This window comes from Copadichromis virginalis, linkage group LG3 (genome assembly GCF_057382275.1).
Source record: "Copadichromis virginalis isolate Kocher_CV1m ecotype Utaka linkage group LG3, C_Virginalis_male_GT1.1, whole genome shotgun sequence".
Taxonomy (NCBI): domain Eukaryota; kingdom Metazoa; phylum Chordata; class Actinopteri; order Cichliformes; family Cichlidae; genus Copadichromis; species Copadichromis virginalis.
This window is the reverse complement of record NC_140620.1, coordinates 6,199-20,459: the sequence shown is the minus strand read 5'-3', so window position 1 is coordinate 20,459 and position 14,261 is coordinate 6,199. Positions and strand designations below refer to the sequence as shown.

The 14,261-nt window shown below is 44.5% G+C and overlaps 1 protein-coding gene and 1 pseudogene across 4 annotated transcripts in view; both read right to left on the bottom strand.

Moving 5' to 3' along the window:
• LOC146712138 (CST complex subunit CTC1-like) overlaps positions 1-2,396 on the bottom strand; it is a 33,190-nt pseudogene extending 30,794 nt beyond the window's left edge. The window contains exons 1-4 of the transcript XR_014916767.1: positions 2,064-2,396; positions 1,746-1,830; positions 1,267-1,366; positions 969-1,191 (exon numbers count right to left, since the gene is read on the bottom strand). The product of XR_014916767.1 is annotated as a CST complex subunit CTC1-like (transcript). The remainder of the gene's footprint in view (positions 1-968; positions 1,192-1,266; positions 1,367-1,745; positions 1,831-2,063) is intronic.
• A 1,805-nt stretch (positions 2,397-4,201) lies between these two features.
• On the bottom strand, positions 4,202-13,872 carry LOC146712137 (uncharacterized). 3 transcript variants are annotated; one of them, XM_085441724.1, is made up of 10 exons: positions 13,703-13,872; positions 6,890-6,943; positions 6,478-6,774; positions 6,214-6,388; positions 6,070-6,126; positions 5,829-5,974; positions 5,622-5,702; positions 5,337-5,521; positions 4,962-5,180; positions 4,202-4,872 (listed from the first exon to the last, which is right to left on the bottom strand). In XM_085441724.1, exons 3-10 carry the CDS (start codon positions 6,762-6,764, stop codon positions 4,535-4,537), a joined length of 1,488 nt encoding a protein of 495 aa, XP_085297850.1. In that variant the 5' UTR covers positions 6,765-6,774; positions 6,890-6,943; positions 13,703-13,872; the 3' UTR covers positions 4,202-4,534. The 3 variants fall into 3 exon arrangements, with proteins under 3 accessions (XP_085297850.1, XP_085297835.1, XP_085297843.1); XM_085441709.1 differs by having other exon boundaries at positions 4,962-5,207; positions 13,703-13,871; XM_085441717.1 differs by lacking the exon at positions 6,890-6,943 and having other exon boundaries at positions 4,962-5,207.
• Between the last annotated feature and the right edge of the window lie 389 nt (positions 13,873-14,261).

Here is a 14,261-nt window from a genome sequence, read left to right as displayed (position 1 = left end):
CGGAAAGCTCAGCAGAAGTTATTTGGAGAGGAGAGTGACTGCCGTTGGTTGAAAAGAGGTAAAAAACTTCAGTGGTGTGGAAACATTATGGGTTCAGTCAGACGTGGATCAAGTGGACACAGTGTGTAAACTTTGCTACGGTGTAGCTGCACCACAGAGCAACACTGCAAAGTTCACTAAACACAGATGTTTACATTTTTCATTCATTTTTATATTGCAAACATTTGCACTGTTATCAGTATTTGCACTATTTTATATTATTTTTTGACAAACTTTAAAGTCATTATTCAACACATTGTTATTGTTAAATAAATATCGTCAAATAATCGAGATCTCAATGTCAGTGAAAATAATCGTGATGATCATTTTTGCCATAATCGAGCAGCCCTACCTGTGAGTCATTAATCCGTGCGGTGACGCCAGGACCACACTGAGCCTGCTGCAGCTGTCTGACTGTAATCTGTCAGGTTACTGCAGGTGATGCTATCTGTATACTTTATGTGAGGAGGAGGCTCCACATCTTTATAAAGCTCTGCTGTCATCACGTCTGTGCCAGCACAGTTACTCACTTGCTGACAGACTCTGTCTTTACATCCTTACTTATCGATCAGCTAAGTGAATCCATATAAACACAGCTCACATTTAACAAGTCCTGATGTTTCTGATTTACAGAAATGAAAGTCAGCTGTTGAGCTTGTTTGCTTGTTTCATGCTGATGTAAACATCAGCAGAGAAGCGTGTGATGACCAGACTCTATCAGCACTTGTGTCCCTGCACAGAGAATGAGCTGAATTAAAGAGGAATTCGATTTCATTCACGTTGCACATGAACACCTGCAGTTTGTTGTGACCTCGTTACCATCAGTTCTGACCAGATCCGGTTTAGTGACGCTGCTGTGAAGAAGCTCCTGAGAACTAACCAGCTGATGGACCATGGGTTAAGGTTAGGCTCCTCCCCCTCTGACTCACCTCGCACATGACGCTGCCGCTGGCGTCCGTCAGCCTGTACTCTCCGTCAGGGCCTTCTCTCAGACAGCCAATCAGCAGCAGGTTGACCCTCGGCAGCGCCCTCTGACCCGGCACGGCGAGCTCCGCCTCCCTGGCCCAGGCTCTCTGCTGATTGGTGCTCCAGGACAGGTTGCTGACGCAGGCCAGGTGCTGCTGGGAGACGAGCTGGGAGACGGACAGCAGCCTGCGGACAGACGGGAGGACAGCGGTAAGGCCAGGTCACGTGACCTGCTACAGCGATGATGTCAGCGGGCGTTACCTGTAGCTGACAGGTAAGCTGTGGGCCACACACATCTGCTGCTGGATCGCCTGCACCGCACACATGCTCAGATCGAAGAGGCTGAGGTCACCGTGGTTACCTGGGAAAACAACATTTAAAGGGTAAACACAAACATAAACAACTGAAGCCCCGCCCACTGAGAACACCTGAAGTGGACACCAGAGCTGGTGTGTCAACAGGTGGGACCACCTGAGGAAGCAGCTGCTCTTCATCCTCAGACTCTTAGTCCTCCCTGTTCCTCACTGACAGTCGGTCACCTTCATGGCTCTGACCTTTGAACCACACTCACATCTACACACTGGACTGCTCTGATGACACCTGTGAGGGCAGGTGAGCCCTGCTTTCACTGTTTAAATAATGGTTTAAATAGTATTTGGTTTCATAAGTGGACATCGTCATTAAGGATTTAAAGTACAGCTGATTTATCAGCCAGCTGTTTCAAACAAACAGGAACTCACCTGTCTGCGAGGGGGCGGAGCTACACACCACAGGACTCAGGTGTTCAGAGATGGAGGTGAAGATGTTCTTTAACCACAGGGACTCCTAAAGAAACAAAGCAGCAGGTCGGAGGTCACAATAATAAATGTAGAACAGGCTCACATCCTTATATTCTCTTTTCTGTGTGGATTTCTGCTATAGAATTAGCTCGAAACAGCGATTGGCTGCTGCTCTGCCTTACGTCATGACGCAGACAGTCTACGTACGCAGGGCTGTGCGTGTACGTAGACTGTTATTTATCGCTCAGTTCGGGCAAACAGGGTCAGACTGGGACTCACCGCCTCGGTGCTGGGCTTGACCCGGTCCAGGAGCTCCTGCAGGGGGTCCATGTCTTCGCTCCGGGTGCCGGTTTCTCCCCCTGCTGACAAACTCCCGCTCACGGCTTTCAAACAGCTTCCGGTCCTCCTCCTGTTGATGTCCTCCCTCTGACCGTCGCCCCCGTGTTCCCGCCTCTTACCGTTCATAAAGCCGCCATGATGCCCTACCGTCCTACTTTGTTTACTTTTGTTCTGTATTTTAAACAAATCATCAAACTTATTAAACTGACTAGTCTCTGCTCACGCAGGATCTCTACCGCGCATGTGCGGAACAACTTTTCCCTACCCTGCATTTCACAATAAAAGCCCTTCACGTTCACATACACTCTGTGGTCTTCTACCTCCTTTCCTAAGCACTTTTCCTTGATAGAAACGTTGTGACGTGGAGGAAATGTGTTTAGGAGATGTGATAAGAACTCAGGAAAGGAAACAGCTGTGTTTGAACTACAAGTCGATCACGTGACTCCAGCCCAGCGTGTTCTCAGCCTGATTAGTGCAGGTGAAGAACATGCTTTTATTATGAAGGGGTCAGACTTCCTGCTGAGGCTCAGGGTCATGTGACTGACAGCACCTTATGCAGCTCACCTGACGCCACAAGGTGTTTCCTTTTCAGGAGGATGACACTGTGCGAACCTCGGGAATCTCAAACAAAAACACATTTCTGTCAAGTGGAAACTTTAAAATAAAATAAAATTATATATATATATATATATATATATATATATATATATATATATATATAATTTTATTTTTTTATTTTTTGAGCTTGCAGAGCATAGATGCAGATCAAACTGAAGGTTTGTCACTGTTTTTTGTTCACTTTTTATCCAGGCTGCAGGTGTCTCAGTGGAAAAATAGAGCGTGGCTGAGCGCACCTGTGCAGACCAGTGATACAGTTTAAGATCAGAGAATTGTAACCCCCTCTTTCATATGGCAGGTACAACAAGCCAAGTCTTCATCTAGGACCTTTGTTATTCCAAATTAACCAATTAAAGATATCGTTTAACTTCTGAAAGGATTCTTTTGGAGGAGGCAGAGGACGTGACTCAATATAAAAACTCTGCATAACCTTTCATCCTTGTTCAGGAATAGGACGGAGGAGGATTTTGAATCATTTATAGCCAGAAAATCGTCTAAATAGCTCCATTTGTAGCATTAATTTTGCAACTTGGCTAACAGACAGCCAGTCTCGGGCCTAGGGCCAATCTCTGCTCTCGATCTCCTAACTGGAAACCAAATAGTACAGCTCTCATTGTAAGTGTCATCACCAGAGGTTCCATAGTCAGAATGAATAGCATTGGAGATAACGGGCACCCCTGATGAGTGGAACACTCCAATGTGACGGGTTTAGAAACTATTGTTTGTTACTAAAGTTGAACCCATCTGAGAAAATGATTTCCAAATCCATATCTTGGGAGAAGGTTAAATAAATCTGACCAGTCTATTCTGTCCGAGGCCTGACGAGCGTCCAGTGATAATAAAGCTGCATCGTTAGCATCACATCTCTCATGAATTATATTAGAACCCTTCTTATATTGTGAAACCCTTGATGCTTTGGTACAAAGCGAATCAAATGTGGGATCCAAGGCTTTGATCTTCAGGCTAAACATTTAAAGTATTTTAGTGTCAACCCCCGTCAGACTCTAAATGATGAGTGTTCTGCAGGTTTCTCAGTACTCACTGCCTGTCTCACAGTGGGTGGAGAGCCTCCGTGTGATATGCTTCTACATACATGTTAAAAAGTGAAAAAAAAAGTAAAAAGTAAAAAAAATCCAACATGTCCAAATGAAGACTGTCAGATTTGATTTCAGCTCTTTTAAAGTGTCTTTATAAGTTAATTTAACTCTTATTGGAGAGTTGGAACGTTAACTCTGACTTAGTGTTGAATACCAAATCTGTCTGGAGTTGATCATTCAACACTTATTCATGCTAACTAGGTGTTAAGAGTTTATATACTAACCCCCACAGAGGATTTTAGTTTAACTACATAAGAGTTATCTTCTAATTCATTCTGTGAATTTTACTGTTCTGAATTTCTAGAAATTCCTTTGGAAATAAACATTATTGCAAAGAGGACTGCATCAGCTGAGGCAACATGGTGTCCTGTGAGCTCAATTTGTTTTTAATCAGAAAAGGTCAGACACAACAAAAGCCAAGCAAAGCATCAAACAAAGGAAAAATAAAGACAAGTCAAATGTCCAGCCAAAGGATTTATGGGAGACTCCATCAGGGATGGACCGAGTCAACCGGCATTTCACCTCTGAGAAAGATATATAACAGAATAGCTTTAGTTTGAGTTTGAACTTATACAAAACGCAGCAATATATTAAAAAACACAGTTTTATTGATTATAAAATACACTCTATTGGAGTCATGTCGGTGTGGGCAGAAATCCAAATGTAGGATATGGGACATAAAACACGGTGCCATCTCTAGACTCCATAGTCCCACAGGAGCTCCTCTCCAACCGCGATGTCCCTCAGGGCGATGAACAGCACACTCTCCCGAGGACCAGCAGGGAAGTTCATGGTGAACCTTTGTGGCTTCACGTTTGGATTCCTTTGGCAATGGTTCATGTGCCTTCTATAGGAGTCCTTGTGCAGGTGGCAGGCACAGGGGGACGCAGTGGCATCAACCCTGTGGCACTCGTCCCTGTAGAAGAAGAGAGACCCTGACTGCCGCCTCTGATTCCCTGCAGCTTTGGTGATGCACGTCCCATGGTAGTCGCAGACGACGTCTCCTTTGTTGAAGGGCATCAGGGCGATGACACCTGTGAGCAACAGGAAGTCATCATAAGCTCTTTAGAAATGTTGACTTGCTGTCAAACGAGGGTGTGGTCCAAACGATAGGTGCATTTACCTTTGCCCTTTTCCTCCCCGAAGTCCTTCAAAGCCAGGCCCTTCCATTTCTGCTCTGAAATCGAGGACATGAGGGACGGGCTGTCCTGGATCCTGGGCTGTGGAGCAACCCAGGCCCGTAGGACGGCATCAACAGTGGGCTTGTTGGTGCTCCAGGTCTCCTTATCTAATGCCGTCTGTACTCTTGCACGCTGAGGGGCGTTGCCTCTTCTGGCACACCCTGTCCCAGAGCGAGGCGTGAGGAATACTGCAAATCAACCATCTGAGTCAATCATATATATTTGAACCTTTGTGATGTGAAGAATTGCTGAGCTATGTGTATATATTAGAGCTGTAAATAATGGAGGCAGAGCGTCCATTAGCATGACGGGCTTACCGAGGATGTGCTGAACTCTCTGCTTAAGCTGAAGCTCCCTCCACCTTTTGTAGTGGGCTCGGTAGTGTGGAAAACCAGCCTGTACACACCGGCGTTTTGAAGGTGGCTCTCCATTTAGGGTTACTGGGAAGGTCTGCTGGAAGGCATCCCATTCTCTGAGTGGTAGGCGCTTTGTGGAAATGGACCTACACAGAATGAGAGAGAAACCCACCAATAGTTTGTATGTGGAAACTTGTAACGCAGGTTTTCTTGTGCTAGTGGGTAACATAAAAACAAAAAGCATACCTGGCCTGTCCCGAGGTTTCTACTCCTGCTGAGTGTGATGCTGACCCAGCCGCAGGATCCTCAGTGTCGCTGCGCAGGTATCTAACCAAATTAGAAAGGTGAAGCAGTTCTATATCCACCAACAAACGCAGCAACACATGTGTTTGAGTGCTATGACCACACTGGCAAAGTTTTGCCAGTATGGATCCAGTGGTGTGCAGCACTCACCTGGCCCTCAGGCGCCATACATCTCCTCCTGGGTTGGTCAGAGGGACCCCACCTTCTCCCAGGAAGAACCTGCCCCCGTCGTCACTGCCAGCTCTTTGGTTTTGTAAGCACACTGGGCGGATGTTCTTAAAGTAGCACTCCAACAGCTGCAGAGACAAGAGCCATCAATGACAACTATAAATCACCTCCCAAAGTCCACACAGAGCAGGAAGAGAGTCGCTGCTGAGAACAAAGGACTTACTTCTTCTTCCTGGATGGTCATCCTCAAGCTTGCCCTTCGCTCCATCCAGTCCTGCACCTGTGGGTGTGGGACAAAGTGTTGGAGCTCAGGGTGACTTCCATCAACTATCACTTATAATTTACTGTTTTTGTTGGCGGCTCTTACAGAAAGTTCCTGAACAGCACCTGCTGTCAGTCCGTGCTGTAACATCAGGATGGCCTCGCAGTACTGCCTGAACGTTGTCATGGCAACGCTGGGGATGCAATCACCGCCTGCAAGCTTTTGGTGGAAATACTCGATGTCCCTTTTGGCCACGGCGAGGATTTCCTTCTTATCAAAGCTGTTGCAAAGGTGACAGTAAGAAAGTGTTGAAAGTGCGTATGTGTCCTGCAGTATGTGTGAGCCAGAGTGGCAACAAGCTCATCAGACCTCTGTGTTGGGAAGGTTTGGGGAGTGTCTGTGATGATAAAGCCACGACTCTGAAGACGACTGCAGAGTTTGGTGCAAGATGTTGCGTCCTTGCAAAACTCCTGCAGCTCCGAGAAGCTCCAGAGTCGACCTTCCCTGGAAAACAGCTTCTGGGAGGCTTTAGCTCTGGAAGCTTCTTGCTCCCTCTCCTGTGCTGTGCCGTCTTTCAGGCACACTCCGCTCAGGTGATTCCAAATGAACAGCTGGGGCTTGTTGCACAGCAGGCAGTACACAATGTTTTTCTCCATGTTGTTTGGACTGCAAATACAAAGAGAGAGACAAACTCTGCACATCACTTTATAGCACCAGTAGCGTGTCTCGGTATGATGCAAAGCTAGCTATGTCGCTACACTGGACACCGAGCAGTACCTACTTTAAAACTGAACCTTTGTTGATCCTCTGCTGTTTCTCCAAAGCACACAATGTTCTGCACAAAGACATTTAACTTTAGCACATGTATAAAACATGCACGCACACCAGCAGTTCGTTCAGCTAAAAGAAACGCTTCATAGAAACCATTTCTACAACCAGCAAACGCAAAGAAAACAAGCCATGACTAAAACAGCAGTTACGTAAATGAGCAAAAGTTGCTAAACAAACAAAACTGAACCAGAAAGTCTCCAGACATCATGTAACCACTGTTTGACAAACGGTCCTACCGTAGGATGATGTTACAGTGATGTCTGACAAACCATCCCACTTAACCGAAGCTGCAAATTCGATAGTTTTGTGCCAAAAGCAGATGGCGTTTTCACTTTAAAATGAACAAACATTCACAAAGGCTTAAAACAATATAGTATCCAAGTCAATAACATGCTAATACTTCCAAGTATGAACACGGAGTAGCGTTAAATCACCCGGTGTTCCAGATTAACTGGTGACGGTGGAAACGATGGTGGATTTTTAAAAATATTTTGTTGTTAACAGCAACAAGACTGGCGGAGTGTGTCTGAGGGAACCTCACAAATGTCACAGCAACACACTGCAGTGGAACCCCGACTTACGAAATTAATCTGTTCCCGACGGTTTTTCGTAAATCGAAGCAGCCATCGCGCCTTTTGAGTGAGAAGATGCTGGCTGGAGACGGAGTTCTTGGTGGCGGAGGTGGTGGAGGCTGAAGAAAGCATACGTATGCATGCATACATACATACAGCACCACCACGGGGGAAACTGGCATAACATTAAGGTGTAAAGTTGTTGATTTTTTAATTCAAAGATTAATCAGGCTTTAAACATCAGGAGGTAGTGCAACAGACACTGAAGTGCACATTAAAGACCAGAGAGAACATTATTTTTATTAACAAAAAGTTTTAATCCACCAACAGCCCTGACATCTAAAACACTACAAGTAAAAAAGAAAGGCAACAAAAAACAATTCAGACATTTTTACACAATTAGTAACACTTCAGCTTTCTTTGTAATGTCTGCTTGTATTTTAAGAAGTATCGCATTTGTGTAAAAACATTACCAATAACTCAAAATTAGAGGAATAAGTGTATATATGTGTCAGCTGTATGCATGCATACATATGCTGCATGTAGGCACACTTTCACCTGAAGGTTGACTTGTTGCTGGCCTCTTTGTGAAAAATCTATCCAACGACGTCTGTCTACTTTTCAAAATGGATCTGAAGTGGGAGAGGCAGACGCACCAAAATGCTCTATAGCATGAGCGGTAAAGTTCTTTTCAGGGTGATTGTCCTTGATATCAGCCGATGGTATGACGGCCTCCTCCTCGCTGAATTGTTGCTGTACTGATGAGTGCAGCATCGCCTCCAACTCTTGCAGCTCTGCCGTTGACAGCTCCTCTCGATGTTCATGCACAAGGTCGTTTATATCCTCCTCGTCAACCTGCAGTCCCAGGGCGGTGCCGAGATTTACGATCTCCTCAACCTTGACTTCAGGTTGAGGTTCCCCCTCAAAGCCTTCAAAATCTCGAGGGGCAACAGCATCAGACCACAGCTTCCTCCAAGCAGAATTTAGCGTTCGACGACTCACCTCCCGTCATGCCAAAGAAATCAACTTGAGGCATGCAGCGATGTCGAAATTATATTTCCAAAACTCCCTGAGGCTGAGCTGCGTACTCTCTGTTATGTCCGAACACCGTTTGAACATGTGTTTCGTGTACGGTCTCTTTAAATTAGAGGTCACTTGCTGGTCCATGGGCTGGAGGAGAGGGGTCGTGTTGGGAGGGAGGAAGAGAACCTTGATGAACGAGAACTCCTCCAGGATATCGTCCTCGAGGCCAGAGGGGTGGGCGGGGGCATTATCGATGATCAGCAGGCACTTCATGGGGAGCTCGTTCTCCTCGAGGAACTTCTTGACAGCAGGGCCAAAAACCAAGTTGACCCATTCGACAAAGAACTGTCAGGTCACCCAGGCCTTGGGGTTGGACCTAGGGCTGAACGATATACCGCATTTGCGATAATATCGCGACATGATCAAGTGCAATTTTCTAACCGCAAAGGCTGCGATTATACTCTGGACATGTCCAAATTCATGGGCTGCATCCTCCTGAGGCCGCATTTGTAGACCGATTACGTCACAGCAACGCGCCGAAGGCTGTCCAAATTACTACCATATCCCAGAATTCATAGCGCGGCCCAGCCAAACTCCAGTTTCCAGCAATGGCGGCCGCTACTAAGTTTTAAAATTACTCACACTAATCTTTCTGGGTCACAAAATAAACTTTTAACATATTTTCAGGCGAGAAAGTAGCTGTGTAAACATCAAATATCTGCTCGGTTTATCAAGATATCCCATATTTGCAAAAGTGCTTCGACGTTTTCAGAGGCGTCTGCTACCCACCAGCTCGACAGCTAGCCGGGAGCTCGAGGGTTACTGATGCGGCCGAGAACGGCACAACTCCCGGCACATCATTTTCAGATCACCGCGGAGTTTCGCTGCTCGGGTTAAACGTAATATATAAGTCACTTAGACAACCTAAAAATGTTATTGTTGGGCTTTTTTCAGTGTTTTGTTTGTTCGTGAGTAAATCGGTTTGGCTGAGATTAAAGTTATTAGATTAGATAAAATAAAACTTTATTAATCCCCCGGGTGGGTTCCTCCTTGGTTTTCACACAGCTGACTAAACGTCAAACAGAAAACTTATTAAACAGAAGTATGAGACAGTCGAGAATTTACGCCAGTGTCTGGTTATATTTTAGATAGCAAGAATCAGACGGCCGAGTTTATTAAACTCCACCGAGACAGCGGTGACGCTAATCAGAACTAGACCGTCCAATTTCACGCCTTTAAATTTTAAAGGCGTGTTTGTGTGTGTTTATACAATTGCTATTATGTTTGCACTTTATGTGTAATGTTACTGACTGCAGAGATCAGTAAGATGTGTGTATTTTTTATTTATTAGTTTTATTTATTTAATATTATTTTTTAATTGAATGACTGTCTAGTAGTTCACAGATGTCGAAAAACTGAGTGTGGTAAAGCCACTGATTTTTTTTATGTATATTTCTGCAATCTGCACATTGTACTGACTTTCATTTTAATGTTTACACCAGGGTTCCTTGCCAGCACTTTATGCTCAGATGTTTGTAAGCTAAAAATAAACTATTGTGTATGTTCAAATATACTGTTGTGATTGAAGAAGTTAAATAAAAATGTCAGTCATCAATTCATGCATCACCTCATGTCATCATAACAGAGGTCTGTCTTCCAGGAAAGAACAGTTTAAAATTAATGTAATATAGTATTGGCCATACTATATGATGTATTGCTTGTCTTTGTTTAATAATACAGAAGACAAAGACCTTAAAAAATAATCGCATATCGCATCGCAATCGCAATATTGGGGCAAAAAATCGCAATTAGATTATTTTCCATAATCGTTCAGCCCTAGTTGGACCTCCACATAACCTCGAGCCTCTCCTTTAAAATTTTGTGTTTCTTGAAGGCACGCGGATTTTCTGAGTGGTACACTAGGAGTGGCTTGACCTTACAGTCCCACTGGCATTAGCACACAGGGCGAGGGTGAGACGGTCCTTCATGGGCTTGTGGCCTGGCATCTTTATTTCCTCCGCGGTGATGTACGTACGCCGCGGCATCTTTTTCCAGAAGAGGCCAGTCTCGTCACAGTTGAATACCTGCTGGGGGATGTAGCCTTCTTGATTTATAAGTTCCTCAAATTTTTTAACAAATTCTTCGGCAGCCGTGTGATTGGAACTTGCTGCCTCGCCGTGACGCACAACGGAGTGGTTGCCAGTCCTCTTCTTGAACCGATAAAACCACCCATGCGATGCCCTGAACTCTGGGGAGGTTAGCGGTGCCTCCTGCGAGGACGTCGATGCCGTTGGCTGCTCATTGGAAGCTGGCTTACTTACTAAATCATTATAAATTGAGGACGCCTTCTCGCAAATGACAGTCTCTGTGGGGGTATTGCCCTCCCTTGTCTTTAATCCAAACAAGGAGAAGCCTTTCCATCTCGTCGTGTATGGGGGTCCTCCTTTTGGACATGATGGTGGTGCCCTTTGAAGGTTTACCTGCTTTGATGACTTCTTTTTGTTTTAGAATTGTTCCTATGGTCGAAGGATTTCGCGTGCAATAGCACAAAGTTTCCCACCTCGCTCATATTTATCAATAATTTCTCTCTTTGTTTTCATCGACAGTACTTTACGCTAGGGCTGGGTTTTTATAATCGATTCATCGATTAAAATCGATTCTGGCTTGGATAACGTAAAATCGATTCATTAAAACCCTGAATCGATTTTTTAATATAAATTTATTTTGCCCGAAATGCCAGAATCTCAGGTGACATCTCACAAAATTTCAAGAACCACCAAACAGTAAATGAGAGCAGGTACAGGGACTCTGCACATAGACTTAAACACACAGCGCGACCCGCGGATCAGAATCAGTTAGATGTCGCCATTCTCACGGTCGGGGCTGAAAGCCGACAGCTCGCTGATTCTGATCTGTCGGCGGGTCGGCGCTTTGTGTTCACGCCCTTTATGCGCTGATTCTAAAGCTGTTAGTTTGATGTCTCTCCAACAATATTGACCGAACCAGCAGCAAAAGAAGATCCAAACGTTTCACATAAACATCGCCATGAATTCACTTTTACTGTTTTGCTTCCATCGCGATGCGCAGCTAGCTCTCTCTCTCTCTATACTTCAGGAACAGTTTCCCTTTCTTCATTATTCGCTTGCTTGTTACGCACAAGTCTACTGTTGCTTACAGGCTGTCGGCTAGAGCTGGGCGATATATCGAGTTTTTAAAAAATATCGATATATTTTTATACGAGATATAAGATGTGACCATATCCTTTATATCGATATAGTCTATGTTACGTTATAATTATACTTGCGGAGCCGCAAGTTTGCCTTTCTTTCGTCCACTTTCGTCTTTACGCAACGTTACTCGGCCTCGCCTCTCCTTCACTGAACACAACTCCCCCTCCTCCCCCATCGCTTCACCTGCAGGAAGCGACAAGATGGACACGGCAAATCTCCGTTAACGAGTTACTGCGCATCGCCCCGTGCGTGGGGCTGGACGGCGTCAACGTGTTAGCTAGCTAACCACGCTAACGAGCTAACCACGCTAACGCCATGCAGCCCAGAGGTGCTGCACGGACTAAAATCCTTTCATTTTCTCAAAAGTTGACAGCGCGCCTTATGTATGAATTCTGGTTGTGCTTGATGGCCGCGAACCGATTTTATGTGGAACACGGCGCTCAGCAATCTGTCAAAAAATGTTTTAGTACGACTTTGGTAAGCTACGGAGCTGCACCGCTTGATGGACTGTCAGAGCATTACGGCTGAGCCTCGCGGAGTGATACGTACTGTGCTTCAACGTAATATTACCCTACTGTGTATAAGGACCATAAATGGCACCTGTTAAGAGACGTGGTTGCGAAGCGGATTTCAAACTCCAGGCTGTCAGTCACGCAGTACAAGTTGGGAACAGAGCAGCTGTGAAATCTGTCTTTGTTATAGTGCTCGTCTTTTAGTTTACATTTTGACTGCACATTTGTGAGCTTTTTGTTATGCACAAAAACAACATTGTTTTCTTTTATTTATGGAGCATTATTATTTAATAAATGCTCATAATTTATTTTTGAATAAATTTTATGTACATCTGCTCTATGTTAATAAAAGTGCCTGTGTGACATCTGGGACACAGCTTTGACTAAGAACTCTCTTTTTGTTCTTACTTTATGGCTTTAAAAAAAGATATATCGAGATATATATCTTATATCGCCATCCAGCTAAAAAATATCGAGATATGAATTTTGGGTCATATCGGCCGCTGTTTTTTTCCCTTTTACATTCTTCCGAAATGAAAACCTCATTTCTGCCGTTCAATACTGAACAAATTTAAACTTTTTAAAATTATTCAAAATGCAAAACGCTGTGTCTGTAATAAAACCGCTGTAACGTCAGAGGTAATGTTCATATGTTGATTAATGGTTTTCTTTCGTTTTTGACGTACTGCAGAATATTTTTATAAAATCCCAGGCCAGGAAAATCTCCTTCATGTTTTTCTGTGTTTTATCCTCAGCTACTTTGACACAAAGGCATCTGCTGTGACGCTCACACCTTTGATAAAGTCTTGCGTGTGTCAGCTTCCTTTTTATTGATACAAAAATATGTAAATGTACTGATCTGAATTATATTTCTGACTGTCAAAATTTCCCAGATTTAAATCAAATCGAATTAAATCGAATCGAATTAAATCAAATCGAATTAAATCAAATCGAATTAAATCGAATCGTGGATCGAATCGATTCGGGACCTTGTGAATCGGAATTGAATCGATTCTAGAAATCAGTGACGATACCCAGCCCTACTTTACGCTTCATTTTGCTAGCTGCGTGGTTCAAGTGGAACAGCGAAGCGCAAGTACGGAAGCCAAGGGGTTGTCACATGATTCGGAAGGCATTGTGGGCATTGAAGGCTCAGCCAATCAGAGCCAGCGGATTTCGTTACGCGGGCATTTTGCCGTAACACGGGCAGAAGTATTGCCGTTCAGTGCCTTCGTAACTTGAACTTTTCGTAAGTCGGGGCTCCACTGTATTCTGCATTAGCCAAGTCAGCTAGCATTAGCATCCATCAACCTGCAGCCTAAAGCCACAGTGTACACACAATGACCCGCATCCTGATGTGCGAATGACCGAACAACAGCCTGTACTGTGAGGTGCGCCGTGCACGGTCATTGTAATGTTTACTAACCTGAGGCAGTGAAGCTGCTGTCAGCCTGGGTAACAAGTAGACGAAAACACAATAATCTTCTTTAAACCGTGAACACAAACGACACACATGCTGTGCTGGGGTTAGCTTCACAACAGGAAGTTCTTTCTGTGAAATTCTTCTTCTGCGCCCCAAAACACTGCTCGGTACCACCATCGCGCTCTGCGCCCTCTAGTGTCCGGATGTAGAATTGCATTTAATGCCTGAAACTCACAATCCAACAGGTTTTTGCAACGTGTTTTTAAATCACTGTAACTTTTGAACCGTTCGCTCAATTGAACCTAATCCAATTGTTTCTGAAAGCAGAGACTCTGCGCTTTCTCTGCATTTAACTTTAGCGTGAATATGCATGCACAGTTTGTTCACCTGATAGAAAAAATCACATATAAAATTACCCGAGCTTAGCTTTAAAATAAGTGAGGGATGTGCTTTTCTATCTCCAGTGCACCCAGGAGGCATTTCTGCTGCACACAAAGGTAACTGAATGTCATTTCTTCTTTTCAGGGTGGAAATGTGTCCAGACTCTAACATGGACCCACGG

What these genes read in the sequence shown, in the direction of transcription:
- LOC146712137 (XM_085441717.1), bottom strand. Translation starts at nt 6,764, where the DNA reads ATGGAGAAAAACATTGTGTACTGCCTGCTGTGCAACAAGCCCCAGCTG. An exon ending in GAAACCTCGGGACAGGCCAG is followed by an intron (nt 5,522 to 5,621) that starts GTATGCTTTTTG and finishes CATTCTGTGTAG; the next exon opens with GTCCATTTCCACAAAGCGCC. An exon ending in GAGAGTTCAGCACATCCTCG is followed by an intron (nt 5,208 to 5,336) that starts GTAAGCCCGTCA and finishes GTTGATTTGCAG; the next exon opens with TATTCCTCACGCCTCGCTCT.